At 37.8% G+C, this 19132-nt stretch overlaps 1 protein-coding gene across 1 annotated transcript; it reads left to right on the top strand.

Annotated features, from left to right (window-relative positions):
• Nucleotides 1-313: 313 nt before the first annotated feature.
• On the top strand, nt 314-17779 carry LOC311077607 (adhesion G protein-coupled receptor E3-like). Its single transcript, XM_084106175.1, has 15 exons — nt 314-584; nt 687-1028; nt 2016-2333; nt 4598-4629; nt 5998-6069; nt 6262-6451; nt 7868-7987; nt 8936-9117; nt 9227-9388; nt 9464-9670; nt 9748-9980; nt 10064-10130; nt 10213-10304; nt 15343-15493; nt 17178-17779. The coding sequence occupies exons 1-15, from the start codon at nt 530-532 to the stop codon at nt 17310-17312; spliced, it is 2358 nt and encodes a 785-aa protein (XP_083962301.1). The 5' UTR covers nt 314-529; the 3' UTR covers nt 17313-17779.
• Nucleotides 17780-19132: the final 1353 nt, after the last annotated feature.

Genomic DNA, 19132 nt, shown 5'->3' with positions numbered 1-19132 from the left:
CACACACACACACACACACACACACACAAAGTCACAAGTTTTCCACAAGATTTCATGAGTTTGGAAACATTTAAAAGCATAGGAATGTTGTTCCTGCAAGAAAAACAAATTTTAGTTGATTAATTAAAAAATCCATCACAGCAGAAAGAAGAGAATTAAAAAACTTTTACACCTCACCACTTTAACACTTTAACACTTTAACACTCACATCAGTCAACACAACGCTCACACCGCCCCGGACACACTTGCTCAACAATCGCACTGGAAGTGAGAGATAAAGAGTGTGTGTGTGTGTGTGTGTGTGTGTGTGTGTGTGTGTGTGTGTGTGTGTGTGTGTGTGTGTGTGCAAGTTCGAGTGTGTGTGTGAGTGAGTGAGAGAGAGAGAGAGAGAGGGGGGGAGTGTGTGAGTGAGTGGGGAAGAGAGAGAGAGAGAGAGAGAGAGAGAGAGAGAGAGAGAGAGAGAGAGAGAGAGAGAGAGAGAGAGCTCTTCATAACACAGGCCACCAGCGGCTCACAGATAAAGCAGAAAATGATCCAGATCTGTGATCATAAACTTCTCATATTTCTCCTGCTCATCATGTCAGGTAAGAGTTTATTCTGTGTTTCTGGGTCTTTCTAAAACAGCTCATGTTCTCAATCAGGTCCATGTTCGCTCTGAGCTGAGTTTCTCTCTCTTATGTTTTTAGTCTTGCCGTGTGAGACGACGGAGATCTTGACTTTCACTGGTTATGAAGGAGGAAAAGTTGAAATACGCTGTCCCTATGAGTCTGGATATGAAGAGCAGAATAAGTATCTCTGCAGAGGAGAGTGTCCAGTAAGCCTACTGAAAGATAAAGACATTCCTGTTGAATCTGGATCTCCAGCTAAAGACAGGAGATTCTCTCTGACCGATGACAGAACGACCCGCATCTTCACCGTCACCATCACTGATCTGAGAACAGAGGATCAAGGCCAATACTGGTGTGGTGTGAGGACAGGACTGGGAAAACTTGATATATACACAGAGATTAACCTGGAAATTAAACCTGGTAAGTCAGAATATTCTGCATGAGTGAAGTGGACAGTGCACACAGATATGGTGTAAAACACATATAATCATAACTAATATATCAGTAACATCAGAGAGGTCTGTGTGTGTCTGAGAGAACGCTGTATCGCGTGTTGTAAGCAGGGTTCCCACGGGTCTTTGAAATCCTTGAAAGTTTGTGAATCTGAAAAAAAAAAAAATTCAAGGCCCTGGAAAGTTTTTGAAAATGAACAGTTCCTTGAAAAGTGCTTGAATTTATTTTATTTAGTTTTCTGAAAAAAAAAATCCATGTTATTTCCTCCGGTCCGTTAATGTGTTATTTTGCCAACACTTCGTGGCCCATGCATACTTACTTGATTTACGTTAGCTACGTGCATTTACACGTTACGTTAAGTGTTTCCCACGTGAGGTACTTTGTGTTGTATGTTGCCATGACGTTCACGTGCGCACAAAACAACTACGATGTAACCTCAACATTTGTTATTCGACACAACAAATGTGTTCCCACATTAAGTCCTTGAATTTGAGGGTTTTGGACCTGTAAAGTCCTTGAATTTGAAGTTAACCAAGGTGTGGGAACCCTGTTTAAGGATGTAAAGAGGTGAGGTAACAGAAACCACAGTATTCTCTGTAGATGATGATAAGTGAGTGTTCACACCACATACACTGACCCACATCACTTCCTCACACACAACACTGTCTCAGTTATGAAGAAATCGCTCATTCAAAACACAAAGTATACATTATCTGTCCACAAAAATTCAGGTCATTCTGTTGTAAAATACATTTTCATTTGATATTTTTTCCATTATCAGTCTTTGTTAACATGAGAAGCTGTTCACACCAAAACAGCTGACATGATTTACATTAGATTAGATTAAATCTGATAAAACATCCCATACTGTCACTATAACAGAGACTCAAGGATGCAGTGTAGAATTAATGAGAATTTGGGACACTTAAATCTCTAATTTATGCCCTGATTTAGTGTCTGTCGTGTCTCGTGTGACTGGAGAGCATCTGAACATCACCTGCCATTATAACAATGATTTGAAGAACAAGATCAAGTTCATGTGCAAAGGAAGCGACCCGTCGCTCTGTGAGACATCGGGTATCAAAGTTTCATCAGAAACAAACAGTAATGGCAGATTCTCTCTGAGGGATGATGAATCTGCAGGAGTTTTTACTGTGACCATCACTGATCTGACACTAAAGGATTCTGGGATATACTGGTGTGGAGCTGGAGAGACGGGACAAAAGAACAAGAACAAGTGGATTTCAGTGACAGATCTGAACATCAGTAACGGTAAGATGCAGCCATTTGATATTATTTTTAAGATCAAAATCTGATTGTAAAATGAGTTAACTAAAAATCATTTGTTCGTTGTTTGCAGTCTAGAGGACTGTATTTAACAAGTGTTGCTGGTCACACACACAGTGCTATATTTGCACCACACCATTGACATCAGTGAAGTGTTAATAAAAGCTGTTTAACAACATACAAAACATAGCTGACATGATTTACATTAGACTAAACAGCCCATACTGTCACTATAACAGAGACTCAAGGATGGACATCAGTTCTGCTGTGCCATAAAGAGACTTTGGGATAATAAATCTCTCATTTATGCCCTGATTTAGTGTTTGCCGTGTCTCGTGTGACTGGGGAACATCTGAACATCACCTGCCATAGCTTTTTCCACTATTTTCATCTTCTGGGTTTATAATCTTCATCGCACTATAGTACTTTGATGACTCATCGGTGTCTCATAATTATTCATGTGACTGAGTTTTCTTATCCAATGAGAAGACACTTGCTCTTAATTATTCATGACACCACGTGGAACTTTCCAATGACAGACATGTCAAACTGTGATATTGCGTAGTAGATGAGAGAGGCAATGATGGGACGTGCGTGGTGTCACATGGTCAGCTCACAGTATGAGTGCACACCCTGATAACAGATCTTTCTCATAAGAACATTCTCCAAACATACAACTGACTTCAGCCACAGCCTTAGATCAAATAAAAGAAGACATTAAATCTGTGAAGATCTCAGCAGAGGAGGATTAAACAACTCCACAAACAGCATTACCAGCTTCACTTATTACTAACCAGACTGACTTTATTTCTGTCAGACGTCTACAGAAGTTCTTATTGAGAATTAATAGAGATTTAGATGTTGATGGTTTATTATTTTGTTTGATATTTAAATTTTAAATTATAATAGACCTCAGATTACACAGTTTGATATCCAACAGTGTCATAATCATTTATAATGGATCTGAATTGCAGATCAAATCAGTCTAGTCTTTGTGTGCACTTTGACCTCACATTGTGACTATAGCATGAGCACACAGTGAGGGCGCTGTGAGGATACACTTTTAGCTCACTGTGAACTCAGATTGTGAACACATCACAGGTATCATGAGAGCTCATGGTGAGATCACTGAGAGATCAAATTGTTGACTGGGAGTGCCTCTCCATATTAAACTGGTTAAATGTAAATTAATTTAAACTTACCCTGCGGTATAAATGAACAGTGGTGATCCTAGATATTGTTTTTTTTGTGATCGTGACGACCGCAACATGAGGCTTCTCCCGCTTGTTTGTGATTTGTAAACCCTCGCTTCCAAATTAATCTTGTTACCCACCATATTTATTTTATAATCTTTATCCCTCCATGGCATATTTAAGTCCCACTTGAATGCTCCTCGACGAGAGGTGGTCCTTCTGCGTCCAAAATTGATCAAAAACATCTTGGGACAAGGTTTTCACACTGACAGCTGTCAATGTAAGACAGTTAGGCACTCCGTTTGTTTGTCCGAGTTAGCAACCGTAACTAAGGGGGACGGAGCTTAGCGATAGGTCAATTTCTGGTAATTTCCTCACATGGTCACATGGTCTATTTTCCAATATTGTACTTTTTTATGTGTTGGATCAATATTTCAAAAATTGAATCTTTCTTTCATTTTTACTCCTACTTATCTGTTAATAAGTTATAAGTGATAGGCATATGACAGATTGCCTGCAGAGTATTGCTGCACTACATTACTGCCGTTCTCGACACCGCACTAAAAGTGGGGATTTAGTACGTACTCACATGAAGAACAAATATAGACACAGAGTGAAAGACTCAAACTTTCTTTGATGCAAAAACACCTTGTGCGAGTTGTTGTATTTAAAGTTGATAACGAGCAAGAATGCAATTGTTCCCAAATATCCACACGATGGCAAACGTGACATTGATTATCATACAACAGGTCAACAAACAAAATGTGTATTTTAAACACAGTACTGTCAGTACTTACTCTATTTTGCAACGAAATAATAGTTCCAACGAAAGAGAAAAGCAGAACTACAGCACACACCGGTGTTTCGTAAACAACTCTGCAGCTTTGAAAAGAATTGTGAGTCAATCATTCAATGATTCATTTATAAATACAGTTAGTTGCTGAAATCTTGCTGAATCCACAATCTTGCTGAAATTGCTGCTTAGTAAAATAGTTATTTTTCAAAGTTTTGCAGTTTATTATATTATTATCTTCATGCTGATTTCTGTCATTGCAGGTATAAATATAACGCTGCTGGAAGGACGCAACGTAAGTTGAGTTTCTGAAATTGAAGTTGTAGAGACTCCTATCAATAATAGTCCAAACTGAAGCAGTGCAATAACATACACATTTTAGATATGTGTGTAATCTGAAATATGAATGTGCCTTTTCTAATAATTGCTGATGGTTTATGGGGGCATTCAGTCCATATAAGCTGTGAATACTCTGCATACAAAAGCCAATTGAAAGAATGAGTTTGTGGACTCGCTAATTAATTAATACTAGAAATTACTACAAATTCCCATGTTATTTGAGGAGTAACGTAAAGCTTACATAATAAAATTTTGGAAATACGTAACTGTCCGTCATTCATTTATTTGCCAAACCAGGGTTTTGGGTAAGCGGGTCCACAATAGCTTTGAAGCCTATACTCTCTGTCATCATCATTGTTCTGCATTCTCATTGTTTGCTGGCAATATGGGGGATTTAATGCGCAGAGAAAGCTGTCCACAAAGCTGTCCATTTCAACCACACATTCTCATTACTTCTTTTACAAACTTAAACTTTTATTCCAGTACTTCTGTGACAAAAGTTTGTTAGTTTGGATCAGGGCCAGCCCAAGGCATAAGCGAACTAAGTGGCTGCTTGGGGCCCCCTGGCCACCCCGGTTTTTTTTTTACATACGTATTAATTAACTTAAAAAAGTGACATGAATGAATGAATGAATAATTCAAGACAAGTAAATTCTGATTTCATGATCAATATACCTGCCTACAACTGCTGCTGTGTCGGCCAGTGTTTGAGTCATGCGCATAACCTCGCGTGCAGACAATTTGTGTGCAAAGTCACAGTAATGTTAAGCCATGATACAAAAACTTGATTTGATCAATGATTGATGATTGACATTTAAATCAATGATTTATCCTTTAAATTTAATGATATTCAGAATAGAACAAGAATAAAAAAATAACTATAAACAAGCCAAAACTAAATAATTTAAAGCGAAAGTGAAAGTAAGCGATTCGCGATGTATTTGGATGGTAAACTATTCTTTATTATAGGCTTCTTTGTACTTCACTCACGTTCCAATATCGACTTTTTTAAAGTCGAAATTATCGACAAAGGAAAAATCAAATTCTGTTTAGGGCCCCCAAAAGGCTCGGGCCGGCACTGGTTTGGATACAAACACTGTCCACTGTAGCGAGCAAAATACAGAAAGGCACCTTTAGAAAAGTATTTTCATTTCCACCAGTAGGTGGCGACAAATGTTTAAAAAAAATATATGTCATTGAATCATTTGTTAAAGAAATTTGTTCAAAAACACTGTCTGTGTCTCATTTCAGAGGCACTCAGCATACCCGGTTAAAGTCATCACTCACACATCGTCAAATTCTGTCTTCTCAATTTTGATTTCAGAGTCAGACTGAAAAGCTTCAAAATCTTCTAGAGCAGATCGAGAACATTACAGATCAAGAGCTTCCTTTGACTGTAAGTCTTCAAGAGAATTTTTTTTTTTTATATATATATATATATATATATATATATATATATATATATATATATATAATAATCAAATCAAATGTAATTGTCAGTTACATGATTGACATCGCAGGTCTGATTAATTGGCTTTATTAATATTTACATTTACAGTATTTTTTTTTTTTCTGATCATTAAATTAGACTGTGACCGATGTTTTGAATACGGTCCTCAACGCTTCAGGAGAGATTTCAGAGTCTTCATCATCAGTCAGCCGAGCTGACCTAGCCTCCAACGGAAACCGTGTGTTAAAAGCCAACGAGAAACTCATCTCTACATTGGTGAAGCCGACAGACACAAATGACAGTGTCAGTTTTACTCTTGATGCTGTTGGTGAGTGGAGAAACTGTTATTATTGATGATGAAACTGAGCTTATATATGATATAGTTTATATAGAAAACACCCGCTTCAGCCACAGTCTTAGGGTCTTTTTACACGACACCGTTTTCAACTAAAAACGTTAAACTTTTTATACGTTTGGCCGTTCGTTTCCACAACAACAAAGAGTCAGTTTGGGTGCCTGAAAATGCAAAGTTTTGAAAACTCAAAGGAAACACTTCTGAGTTTTAAGCGTATCGTTGTCGTGTAAACGTAGGAGAGACCGGGGACAGCTGCAACACTTTTTGCATTTCTCTCAGTTACTCAGAGACTATTGGGACTAGATCAAGCAAATTTGTATATATTAAACTCCATACCATTTAAAGATGATTATATATGACATATCGTTCACAGTATTTATTTAAATGGAAGAAGCCAGATGTTGCAACTGACCCCAACCCAGGGGACAGTTGCAACACAACCATGGGACGGTTGCAACATGTTAAAAATACCTTAAATTTCACTAATTAACTTTAGCTTTTTGTCTCAATGAGCATATAGAATTCTGAAAATATGAACTGTTTTAGGCTTATAGTATTATTTATTTCTATAATAATATTATTGTAACCTATTATTTATTTATTTATTTAGTGATATTTATCAAATAACAGTTATTGAGTTTTGTTTGTTTATGTGTAGAACATAGGCCTACATATATTCAGTGTGCAGGTGTTACAGATGATATTCAATCTCTCCATATTTCAGTGCCAGACAGGAAGAATTGAACAATTTGCAATGCAACAAACTTTTATTAAACATGCAATTTATAACTTGTTGCAACTGTCCCCAAACCTATCAGCCATGACACACTGACTTTGACACATGCTAACTATGTCACTAAGAAGTCAACAAAACAATAATTCAAACTAAGTAAGTTGAAATGTTACTTTCATACCTCCAAAACAAGTTATGTTTAATAAATTCAGCAGCAGATGTTGAATATGTCTACTGTCTTCTTGGTGGGGGGAGGGTCTAACTGTGCATGAGCAGTATGAGTGTCATCACTCTAGCTTGTTTCTGATTGGAGAAAAACGACATGTTGCAACCATCCCCTGTTGAAACACTCCCCGGTCTCCTCTACCCTAAGATGAATCAACTAAAGATAAAAGAAGACATTACATCTCTCAAGATCTCAGCAGAAGAGGATTAAACAACTCCACAAACAGCATTACCAGCTTGACTTAATTTAACTCTGGGGATTTTGCTGTGTACAAAGTTAACTGATTAGTTCAAACTAGTAATTAAATTAAATAGTTATTTTGTTTTAGTCTTTTTATTGTTTTGTTTTTTGCACATTTGTGCAGATTGAATCAACTTTAATAAAAATAAATAAATAAATAAAAAACATAATTGCTTATTTTCTAAATCAGAGGTTAAAGTCTTCATGGTTGGACCCAGTGTCACTTTAGATAAAATCCCTCGACTTGACACAAAAAATTCTTCTATGGACATCGATCTCATTGGGATCGCCAAGAACAACAATGAAACAAGTATGTGAGATGTGTTTTAATACAACATTTTAAATAAAACATTTTTAGAAGATATATCACCAAACCACATTTAACTAAAGGTTTTAAAGAGATAGTTCACCCAAAATTTATATTTAAGCCATGATTTACTCACCCTCAAGCCGTTCGAGATGCATATGTCAATCTTTTTTCAGACGAACACATTTTCAGATATTCTAGAAAATGTCTTAGATCTTTCAGTGGTTATAATGTGAAGCTATGGGGTCCACATCGTTGAAGTCCCAAAATGTGCATGCATCCTTCACAAAAGTAATCTATCCAGCTCCAGGGGGATAAACGAAGGCCTTCTGAGGGTAATCCGTGCGGTTTTGTCGTAAAAATATACATATTTAAAACTTTATAAACGAAAATAACTGGCTTCCGGTGGCGGTCGGCGCGCGTTCATGGAGATGGATGCTGGCATATGACGTAGGACGTAGCGTAGGAAGCGTCGTGACGTAGAACGCTCGTAGAGTTTTGTTTTGCTCTGCTCTCTGGATGCGCTGTCACATTCGTTCTACGTCAAAACGCTTCCTACGCTACGTCCTATGTCATACGCCAGCATCCATCTCCGTGAACGCGCGCCGACCGCCACCGGAACATTTAAATATGTATATTTTTACGACAAAACCGCACGGATTACCCTTAGAAGGCCTTCGTTTATCCCCCTGGAGCCAGATGGATTACTTTTGAGAAGGATGCATGCACATTTTCGGACTTGAAGCAGCTGGACCCCATTGCTTCACATTATAACCACTGAAAGATCTAAGACATTTTCTAAAATAACTGAAAATGTGTTCGTCTGAAAAAAGATTGACATATGCATCTCGAACGGCTTGAGGGTGAGTAAATCATGACTTAAATATCATTTTTGGGCGAACTATCCCTTTAATGTGTTGAATACAAGATTCTTCTGTTTCTGTCACACAGGATCAGCTGCTGTGGCTTTCATGAGTTATAACACAATGGAGAATTTACTGAAGCCAGACTTCTTCAACACATCAACTGACACGATTAAAACCATGATGTCCACTGTGATCTCAGCTACTCTTCTCAAAACCACCAACAGTAAACTCACCAAACCAGTCAACTTCACCCTCAAACACATCAGAGTGAGAGACTGAAATGTGTTTTTGTCCAACCTGAGAACTGATGAATATCTGAAAACATCTAATATTCAGTGTTATACTATTTTCTGCATGTTCTTTCTTCTTTTTGCAGGAGTTTGAGAACAACGATAATCTGTCCTGTGTGTACTGGAGCATCAGCGAGTGGATTGTAGATGGTTGTTCTGTTTTAGAGACCAACAGCAGCTACACTGTGTGTTCCTGTGATCATCTGTCCACATTCGCTCTCATCATGCAAACCAGCCGCCCATCAGAGGTACGAGAACATTTATAGTGAGCATTGAAGAACAGCACAGATTTGGCACTCATGTACTCTGACATGTTTCCTCAGAGCGACTCAAAGCTGAACATCTTGAATTTGGTGTGTGTGATCGTGGGGCTGGTGTTCTTCAGTTTGGCCCTGTTGACCTTTGCCCTTTGTCAGTGGAGTCCTGGAGTGAATAATGTGGCTCGAATCAACCTCTGCGTGAGTCTTCTGTTGGCTCACCTTCTGTTCCTGCTCACACAACAGTTCCTGAGCCTCATACAGCCTCATCAGGTGAGAATGATGAAGGAGCCCTACAGCTCAGCACAGTCTCACTGAGAATCATCATAACCGTCTCTCATGATCTCCAGGTGTTGTGTGCCGTGATATCAGGTGTGCTGCACTTCCTCTTTCTCTCCGGCTTTGTGTGGATGTTCATTGAAGCTGTGCTGCTCTTCATCTGTGTGAAGAACCTATCACAGATCAGCTCCAAAAGGAGGGGGGTGCTTAGGAGTGGATACCTGTGTGTGATTGGATATACGGTTGCTCTGGTTGTGGTGGCCGTGTCTGCTGGGGTGAATCCTAAAGGCTACGGAAGTAAAAAGTGAGTTTAGTTTGAACGACTCAGAGATCAACACCTTCATCCTTCATGTTTGTTCATTTAATTATTTTTCTTCCTCTAAACAGGTGCTGGATTAAAATGGATAAAGGCTTTATCTGGAGTTTTCTGGGACCTGTTTGCGTCATACTAGCAGTAAGCACATTTCTCATCATGACTTTGGAATAAAAGGAAAAGTGATTAAAGATTAATTACTGGTGTTTCTCTTACTGTGCAGTTAAACATGATTCTCTTCATCTGCATCATCATCAGTCTGACCTCCACCTTGAAAAATCTGAACGCTGAAGTTTCACATATGAAACAAACCAAGTAACAAACAATATGATTTGAACACTCCATGAAATATGTATATATATATATTGTTATATGCTGCATATTTACCTTTAACCTTATTTTGATTATTCTCAGGTTATGGAAGTAAAATAATGTCAAATGTTTTTGAAATAAAAAGCCTGTTGAATTGCACTACTTGAAAAAAATAGGCACTGCATTAACCATGCTTGCATTTTAATGCATTGTATTTTTAGGGCTTGCATTTTTTCGACATTTTTTCAACATTGCATTTTGCATTCAATTCGACAGTAAATTCAACATTGATGTCCAGGAACTGCAGGAAAAGCAGTAGATTGCCGAGCATACTCTCCATCTGCTGTTAGTCGACCTCACCATCAGATGGTGCAAAAGCACGTGTTGTTGACGAAGACCAGCAAAATTAGAGCAAGTCATTCATTCATAAAACTCATTTACAGCAATATACAGTGAGGAAAATAAGTATTTGAACACCCTGCTATTTTGCAAGTTCTCCCACTTAGAAATCATGGAGGGGTCTGACATTGTCATCGTAGGTGCATGTCCACTGTGAGAGACATAATCTAAAAAAAAAAATCCAGAAATCACAATGTATGATTTTTTTACTATTTGTATGATACAGCTGCAAATAAGTATTTGAACACCTGAGAAAATCAATGTTAATATTTGGTACAGTAGCCTTTGTTTGCAATTACAGAGGTCAAACGTTTCCTGTAGTTTTTCACCAGGTTTGCACACACTGCAGGAGAGATTTTGGCCCACTCCTCCACACAGATCTTCTCTAGATCAGTCAGGTTTCTGGGCTATCGCTGAGAAACACGGAGTTTGAGCTCCCTCCAAAGATTCTCTATTGGGTTTAGGTCTGGAGACTGGCAAGGCCACGCCAGAACCTTGATATGCTTCTTACAGAGCCACTCCTTGGTTATCCTGGCTGTGTGCTTCGGGTCATTGTCATGTTGGAAGACCCAGCCTCGACCCATCTTCAATGCTCTAACTGAGGGAAGGAGGTTGTTCCCCAAAATCTCGTAATACATGGCCCCGGTCATCCTCTCCTTAATACAGTGCAGTCGCCCTGTCCCATGTGCAGAAAAACACCCCCAAAGCATGACGCTACCACCCCCATGCTTCACAGTAGGGATGGTGTTCTTGGGATGGTACTCATCATTCTTCTTCCTCCAAACACGTTTAGTGGAATTATGACCAACAAGTTCTATTTTGGTCTCATCTGACCACATGACTTATTCCCATGACTCCTCTGGATCATCCAAATGGTCACTGGCAAGCTTAAGACGGGCCTTGACATGTGCTGGTTTAAGCAGGGGAACCTTCCGTGCCATGCATGATTTCAAACCATGACGTCTTAGTGTATTACCAACAGTAACCTTGGAAACGGTGGTCCCACTTTTCAGGTCATTGACCAGCTCCTCCCGTGTAGTTCTGGGCTGATTTCTCACCTTTCTTAGGATCATTGAGACCCCACGAGGTGAGATCTTGCATGGAGCCCCAGTCCGAGGGAGATTGACAGTCATGTTTAGCTTCTTCCATTTTCTAATGATTGCTCCAACAGTGGACCTTTTTTCACCAAGCTGCTTGGCAATTTTCCCGTAGCCCTTTCCAGCCTTGTGGAGGTGTACAATTTTGTCTCTAGTGTCTTTGGACAGCTCTTTGGTCTTGGCCATGTTAGTAGTTGGATTCTTACTGATTGTATGGGGTGGACAGGTGTCTTTATGCAGCTAACGACCTCAAACAGGTGCATCTAATTTAGGATAATAAATGGAGTGGAGGTGGACATTTTAAAGGCAGACTAACAGGTCTTTGAGGGTCAGAATTCTAGCTGATAGACATGTGTTCAAATACTTATTTGCAGCTGTATCATACAAATAAATAGTTAAAAAATCATATATTGTGATTTCTGGATTTTTTTTTTTAGATTATGTCTCTCACAGTGGACATGCACCTACTGACAATTTCAGACCCCTCCATGATTTCCAAGTGGGAGAACTTGCAAAATAGCAGGGTGTTCAAATACTTATTTTCCTCACTGTAAGTGTATTTGTGATTATTATGACGGCTGTTTTATGTTAAATTCAGTGCCTTCACGGTTACTTTCCCTGAGTAGCCTACATGCATCTTTCTCTACAGTGAACGAGATTATAATGTTATTCCCCGATGCGGATATACAGATCCAATGTTACATTTTTGAGGTTGACATATATTTCTCTTGGTTGTTTAGTTGTCTTAACTTTATATTGTGGCGATGTGCTGCATGCAAGCTATTAGGGTTTCCCTCAATACTTCAGGATTCCCCTGCTGGACATATAAAACGCTTAACGTAGATTAATGGACTACAGTGATGTAAAAGACCAAACTCGCAGGCAAGCAGATGGACTCAGAATAACGCGCAAAGCTGAGCGTTTCCCAGTGATAGACTGGCATAAAGATGGCTTGATGTTGGACATTCGCACATTTAGGGACCGTCTCTAAAGTGTATACGACTTTGGTATACACGTTTCTAACTCCGATAGCATTTGACTCACGACTCACATACGACTCACAGTCATAAAAACAACTGTAAAGTGTTCATGTAGTGTCAGACATAATGCGCACCCTTTGGATTTTTTATATTTATTCAAATAAATTTAAGTTTGCTATTGAAGTTAGAAACGTGTATGCCAATGTTGTATGCAACTTTAGAGACGGTCCCTAAACGTGCGAATGTCCAAAGTCAAGCCAATTTTACATTTAGTCATTTAGCAGACGCTTTTATCCAAAGCGATTTACAGTTAAACTAACAATAGGACAACAATATGCAAGTGCTATGATTCTTCCCAGTTTAAGCTAATGCAATACAGGTAGGCATACTATATATATATATATATTAGGGGTGTAACGGTACGTGTATTCGTACCGGACCGTTTCGGTACAGGGCTTTCGGTTCGGTGCACGTGTGTACCGAATGCAATATTTTGTGTGCGGAACATAGGTACATTTTCGTGTTTCCACACAAACATATTAAGTGGCGGAAGTCTCCGTGTTCAGCGCAAATCCCACCCTGCAGCTGATTCTAAAGTTTTACCCGTCGTCACTGTAACCTAAACAAATGAAATCGACTGCAGGGCGAAAAAAAGCTTTTCCGCTACGTGTGCGCCGCCGCACTCTCCGTTCCGTGTGTGTGTGTGTGTGTGTGTGTGTGTGTGTGTCTGCGCGCTGCGCTCTCTGCTCAATGTTCAATGTTCGACTCCGTGTTTGCGCTGCGCGTTCTGCTCTGTCGTTAACGGCCCAAACACTCCAATCATGTACCGATCACGCACTGGAAAAGCAAAGTCCGCTCAAATAACTTAAAGTAGACTTGTGTTTGCTGAGCTGGTATAGTCATGCTGGCAACAATGGTACACTTAGGCTCTGATCACATGCTCTGGTAATAATAGCTTTGTAGGACTATATTTTATTTTGATAATTAGAAAAAAATATATATAAAAAAAATCTTAAATTGATTATGTTGATTGATTACTGAAAAATAATAATACATTGATATATTTATGTTTAATATTATTTTAATACAGGGCTATTTTCTGTTCCTTTTTTTCCCCGGTGTTTTATTTAATTAGGTGATTCTAAGTTTAATTATTGATGATTACAAGCTTGGAGGAATTGCAATTAATTACAGCAAATTGTGCAATTAATTAGTTCTTTTTTTTTAATCGATTCCCAGCCTTAATTTTTAAATATGAGCAGGCCTACAAGCTGGGATTGGTAATGCTGCACTGTAATCATAGTTATTTATTTATATTTTTCATTAAATTTATTATGTGATATTGGTTTGAGACTGAGAGTATTTTATTTAGTGGAGAACTTTGCAGCAGTATTTTATTTCTAATTCTTTTTTTATTTTATATATATTTTATTATATTTTATTAAAAAGTGTTTAAAAAAGTGTAAACAAATTGTTAAAAAAAAAGTTTATAGTAATAAACAACCTACAGTTTAATGTTTGCATTTCTTTCCCTTACTGTACCGAAAATAAACCGAACCGTGACTTTAAAACCTAGGTACGTACCGAACCGTGATTTTTGCGTACCGTTACACCCCTAATATATATATATATATATATATATATATATATATAGAGAGAGAGAGAGAGAGAGAGAGAGAGAGAGAAAATAGAATATAATAGAAGAGAAGAAAAGAGAAGAGAAGAGAAGAGAAGAGAAGAGAAGAGAAGAGAAGAGAAGAGAAGAGAAAGTGTTAGTATTAATTGATCAAGTGTTGATTTTACTGTATGCCAGTATATCACGAAACGCTCAGCATGAAACTTTGCGCGTTAAGTTTATATTCTGAGTCCATCTTCTTGCCTGTAGCCTATATAGTAGCCTACAGCCTACATCCCCAATAAGGTGCAAGATTGGTCTTTCATATCACTGTATGCGTTAAGCGTTTTGTCCCAACGGAAGGTGAATCCTTGAGTATTAGGTATTGAGGGAAACCGATTATAATCCTGTTCATGGTAGAGAAAGCTGATCACATGTAGAATACACAGGGAAAGTAACAATGAAGTTATTGAATGAAACATAAACACAGCTTTTGTGTGTTTATCATCTTTTCCGCATATACTGTCACAGATAATCATTTCCATTTTATGAATGAATGTCTTCGTCAACAACAAGCGCTTTTGCACCATCTGATGGTGAGGTCGACTAACAGCAGATGGCGAGTATGCTCGGCAATCTACTACTTTTCCTGCAGTTCCTGGACGTCAATGTTGAATTTACTGTCGAATTTGAACCACTGAATTTGTGGAAGCGAATTTGCAAAGCGAAATAAAATGGACCGAAAATTGGTTAGGTAAAGTCAAATGTGTACAATAACAATTGCAGAGTTTTTCTTCATAAATCACTTTCTTAAACAAGTTTCAAGTGTGGTTGATTACAATACAGAAGTGTTCTACAGACAAAAAGGCATACTTATAACAGGACAATTGCAGATTTTCCACAACAATATAATCAATAAATATATATTAACTCTCCATCTTTCTCTGCAGGAATATGACATTTAAAACACTGGCTCAGTTTGTGGTTCTTGGTTGCTCCTGGATTCTGGGTTTCTGGAAGGAGCTGGAGATCCTCTTCCTGATCTTGAACTCCCAGCAGGGAACCTTCATGTTCCTGGTCTATTGTGTCCTCAATGATCAGGTCAGACATCAGTACAGACAGTCTACCAGAAAATCATCTCTCACCTACTTTATATTAAAGGGTTAGTTCCCAAAAATGAAAATTAGCCCATGATTTACTCACCCTCAAGTCATCCTAGGTGTATATGACATTCTTCTTTTAGACTAATACAATCAGAGATATATTTAAAAATGTCCTGGCTCTGAGAGAAGCCAGCTTCCATTAAAAATGAATGACTTCCGGTAACTTTGGAAGCTAAAGTCGGCGGCGGTGTGTACGTACAGTAATAAAGGCCTTCTGAAGTGAAGCGATGTGTTTGCGTGAGAAAAATATATAGACTAAAACGACTAGCTTCCGGCAGACGGCTGTACACAAGTCTACTTGCACCAAAAGAGTAACCAGTGACGCATGTATGATGTAGATGTAGGAGTGGCGTAAACTTTGACGCCTCTCGCGGTTCAAACAAACAGGGCTGGGCAAAAAACTCAATCTCCTCTCATATTTTCTCTCAAAAAATTGTCTTTTTAAACTAATTTGTGACTGGTGTTTTGTTTTGCTCTATCTCCGTGTTCGTCATTACGTTGCACGTCAGGTCAAGGGTCACTCTTTCACCGAAACGGCCATTCACTGCCATTATAAAGCTTGGAAGAGCCAGGACATTTTTTAATATAACTCTGATTGTATTCGTCTGAAAGAAGAATGTCATATACACCTAGGATGACGTAAGGGCGAGTAAATCATGGGCTAATTTTCATTTTGGGGTGAACTAACCCTTTAACCCTTTAGAGCCGGCTGTGTCGTCGCCGACACATACCAGCAAGCTGTATTCATTTGACCGTAACTATTCAACCGTTTGCACTATCAAAACCATTCAAATTGCCCCTGACAGTAGACAACATACGCTCTTCGGTAATATATGGCTTATTATGTAATTTCATGCTTTCCATCTGCAAATGACAGCAGCGCGGGAAGGAAGGATTTGAACAGAGAGACACAAAGCGTGGCAGGTTAGAGTGATTTGGATTGCATAAAATAATAAAAGAAACAAACAAATACATGGCGAAAGAAGTGTTAGACAGCAGAAGAGGAGATTGGGATGATTTTTAATGAAACTTGGGAAGCGGATGGCCGTTACTCTTTCACGTATCTAAGCATGTAGTGAGTGCATGTGTATGTGTGCGTGCCTATGAATGCGTGCATTTGTATGTGTGCATGTATGAAAAAAAGTGTCCTAAATGAAAACTGTGCCACCCAATGTCACAAAAAAGACTTGTTTATATGTATTATAGTTCATTTTTCAACTTTAAAGTGTTAGTTTCTTTCGTTCTTGATTTTTTTCTGGGTTTTTTTCTAAATAAAAATCAGTAAATTCATTCTCGTTTTTTTTTATTTTTGTCTATTTAAATTCTATTTACAAACTCACCACACACAATGGTCAATAACTGTAATTTGTTGAAAGCTAATCTTCTTCTGAAAAAGATGACACCTTGCACATTAAGATAGCACATTGTTTTAGAATTGTACAGTAAAAAAAAATCTAAATATGTGAAAAACGCCTATTTTAGCTTCAGGTTCTAAAGGGTTAAGTTAATTTTTCATTTCTCATCTTCTAAAATTATATTCTTGAAAAATAACCTGGACATGTTCTGTGTTTTTGTTTTTTTAACCAGAGTTTAAAACTATTTCTCTTCTCATTCTTGTCCAGGTCAGGCAGCAGTACAGGAAGTTCTTCAGATGTCCATCAAGAAACAGTGAAGACACAAGCATCCATATTCAGCAAAGGAAGTGCCATTCTTATGAAAGTGACACGACCGTCTCAGTTACAAATTTAACTAGTTAACCTGCTATATATTTACAGCGGTCAATACACTTATGTGAATCTATAAATTTCTTTAAGTGCAACATTTCTTTGGTAGAGGAACTACCATGATTTTTAGAGGCTTGTATACTGGGTTACACTTTTAATATGCTAACAAAAATAATAAGATAAAGCAATTGTTTTTCAGCTTAAAGTGTTTTATTAAAGCAATGTACTATCTGTAACATTTCAAATCTTATTTTCTTTTAAACAATCTATTCTAAACTCAAAACATATTCATAATTTATAATCTCACAATCCAAAAAGATCCCACAGAAGTATCCCACAGAATTTGTGAATAAACAAATTTAGTTTCACAATTAAAAACAATAACATAAATTACCTGTAATAAAACAGAAAAAGGTTCCATATGATTTTGCATAAGAAATGAACCACAATATCAGTAGTTTGAATCATTTATTTTAAATAAATCTAGTATTTGTTACAAATTTGTCCTCTATCTGACTTTGAGCTTTTGAGTTTCTCACCATATAACTCCTGCATCAAGTGTTGTTTCACATACTTAGAAGAGAGAGGATCCAAGCATCACTTTGAGCCACCACTATATTGGAAATGACTTTTAGTGGCATCACTAAATGGTCACATTAGACCGTATTAGCAGAAAAAGTAAAGGCTGCTTTCACAGAAAGACTTCCCTGAGGTGTCCAAAGGATCAGGCTGCTGATAAGAAACTATATTATTGTAGCCCTGCAACATCACAACATGCTCTACTGTCCATCTTTGGAATAAGTAAACTTAGATGTGTTAGATGTGTGTAGTTGACAACAAAAAGCTCACCAAGAGTTCGCAACTGGAGACTTTCTGCTGGACTTGACCCAAAGGAAACTAAAATGGGGGGAAACAAAAAATTTAGGAAGCTAAAAATGTACATGACAAAAACATAAACCAGTCTAGTCCAGCAATGTTTTGGTTTAGATAGTCTCTCATTGGCAGTACATTACAGTGTAGCGTTTATACGCCCGTATAAATCTAATGAATTATTATTCATAACGAATTATGATCAATAATTAATAATTTAATTATTTTCAGAATTGACTGTAGCAGAATCAATAGTATGATTAGTCTATCAGTTCATCCCATGAACAGAAAGCATAAACAGTTATTAACTCTAGGAAATATAATATCTTCCTGGCCAAGAAAGAATAATCCCCAGCTAACAATAAATTACGAAGTAAATTAAGGGTAAAAGCATAGATAGCTTAGATCGAAGTTCAAGACAATAAATTTGATAAGCACATACACAAGCAATCTCTTTTCAAATACAAACAATACTTTATTGATTATATACTAACACGTATCTAACACAAACACGACTCTTATATATTATTATATATATTAATATTGATTATTCTAACAACTAATGTCTAACACAAACACACGCGCACGCTTACACACACATTATTACAGGTTGCTGAAGAAAGAGAGTGGGAAAGAAAGAGTTTGAAAAAAATTAGTTTAAGAGTGAGATGATGAAAACTCAAGATTCTATGCACTTAGTTAGAAGACATAACCTGACCGAACCATCAAGGATTAATTCAACCGTTCTGTCGTTTTAGGCAGGTTATTAAATTTATATCAATGCACCAGTTCAGTTTTAGTCTGGAGGTACTTGCGTCTTTGCTTTTGGGGGTTCCCTTGGGTTTCCCGTTCGTTGGCTGTGGTCTCCTCGTGCCTGGATAGATGTCTGTGGCGTGGATGCCGGATGGTTGAAGGTCTTTGAAGTTGAAAGCGTGCGTTGCCGTGAATCGTGGACCGAAACTTTGCAGCAAAACTTAACTTAA

The sequence above is a fragment of the Abramis brama genome (genome assembly GCF_963993115.1).
Source record: "Abramis brama genome assembly, chromosome: 2".
Taxonomy (NCBI): domain Eukaryota; kingdom Metazoa; phylum Chordata; class Actinopteri; order Cypriniformes; family Leuciscidae; genus Abramis; species Abramis brama.
This window is presented reverse-complemented; position numbering and strand designations above follow the sequence as displayed.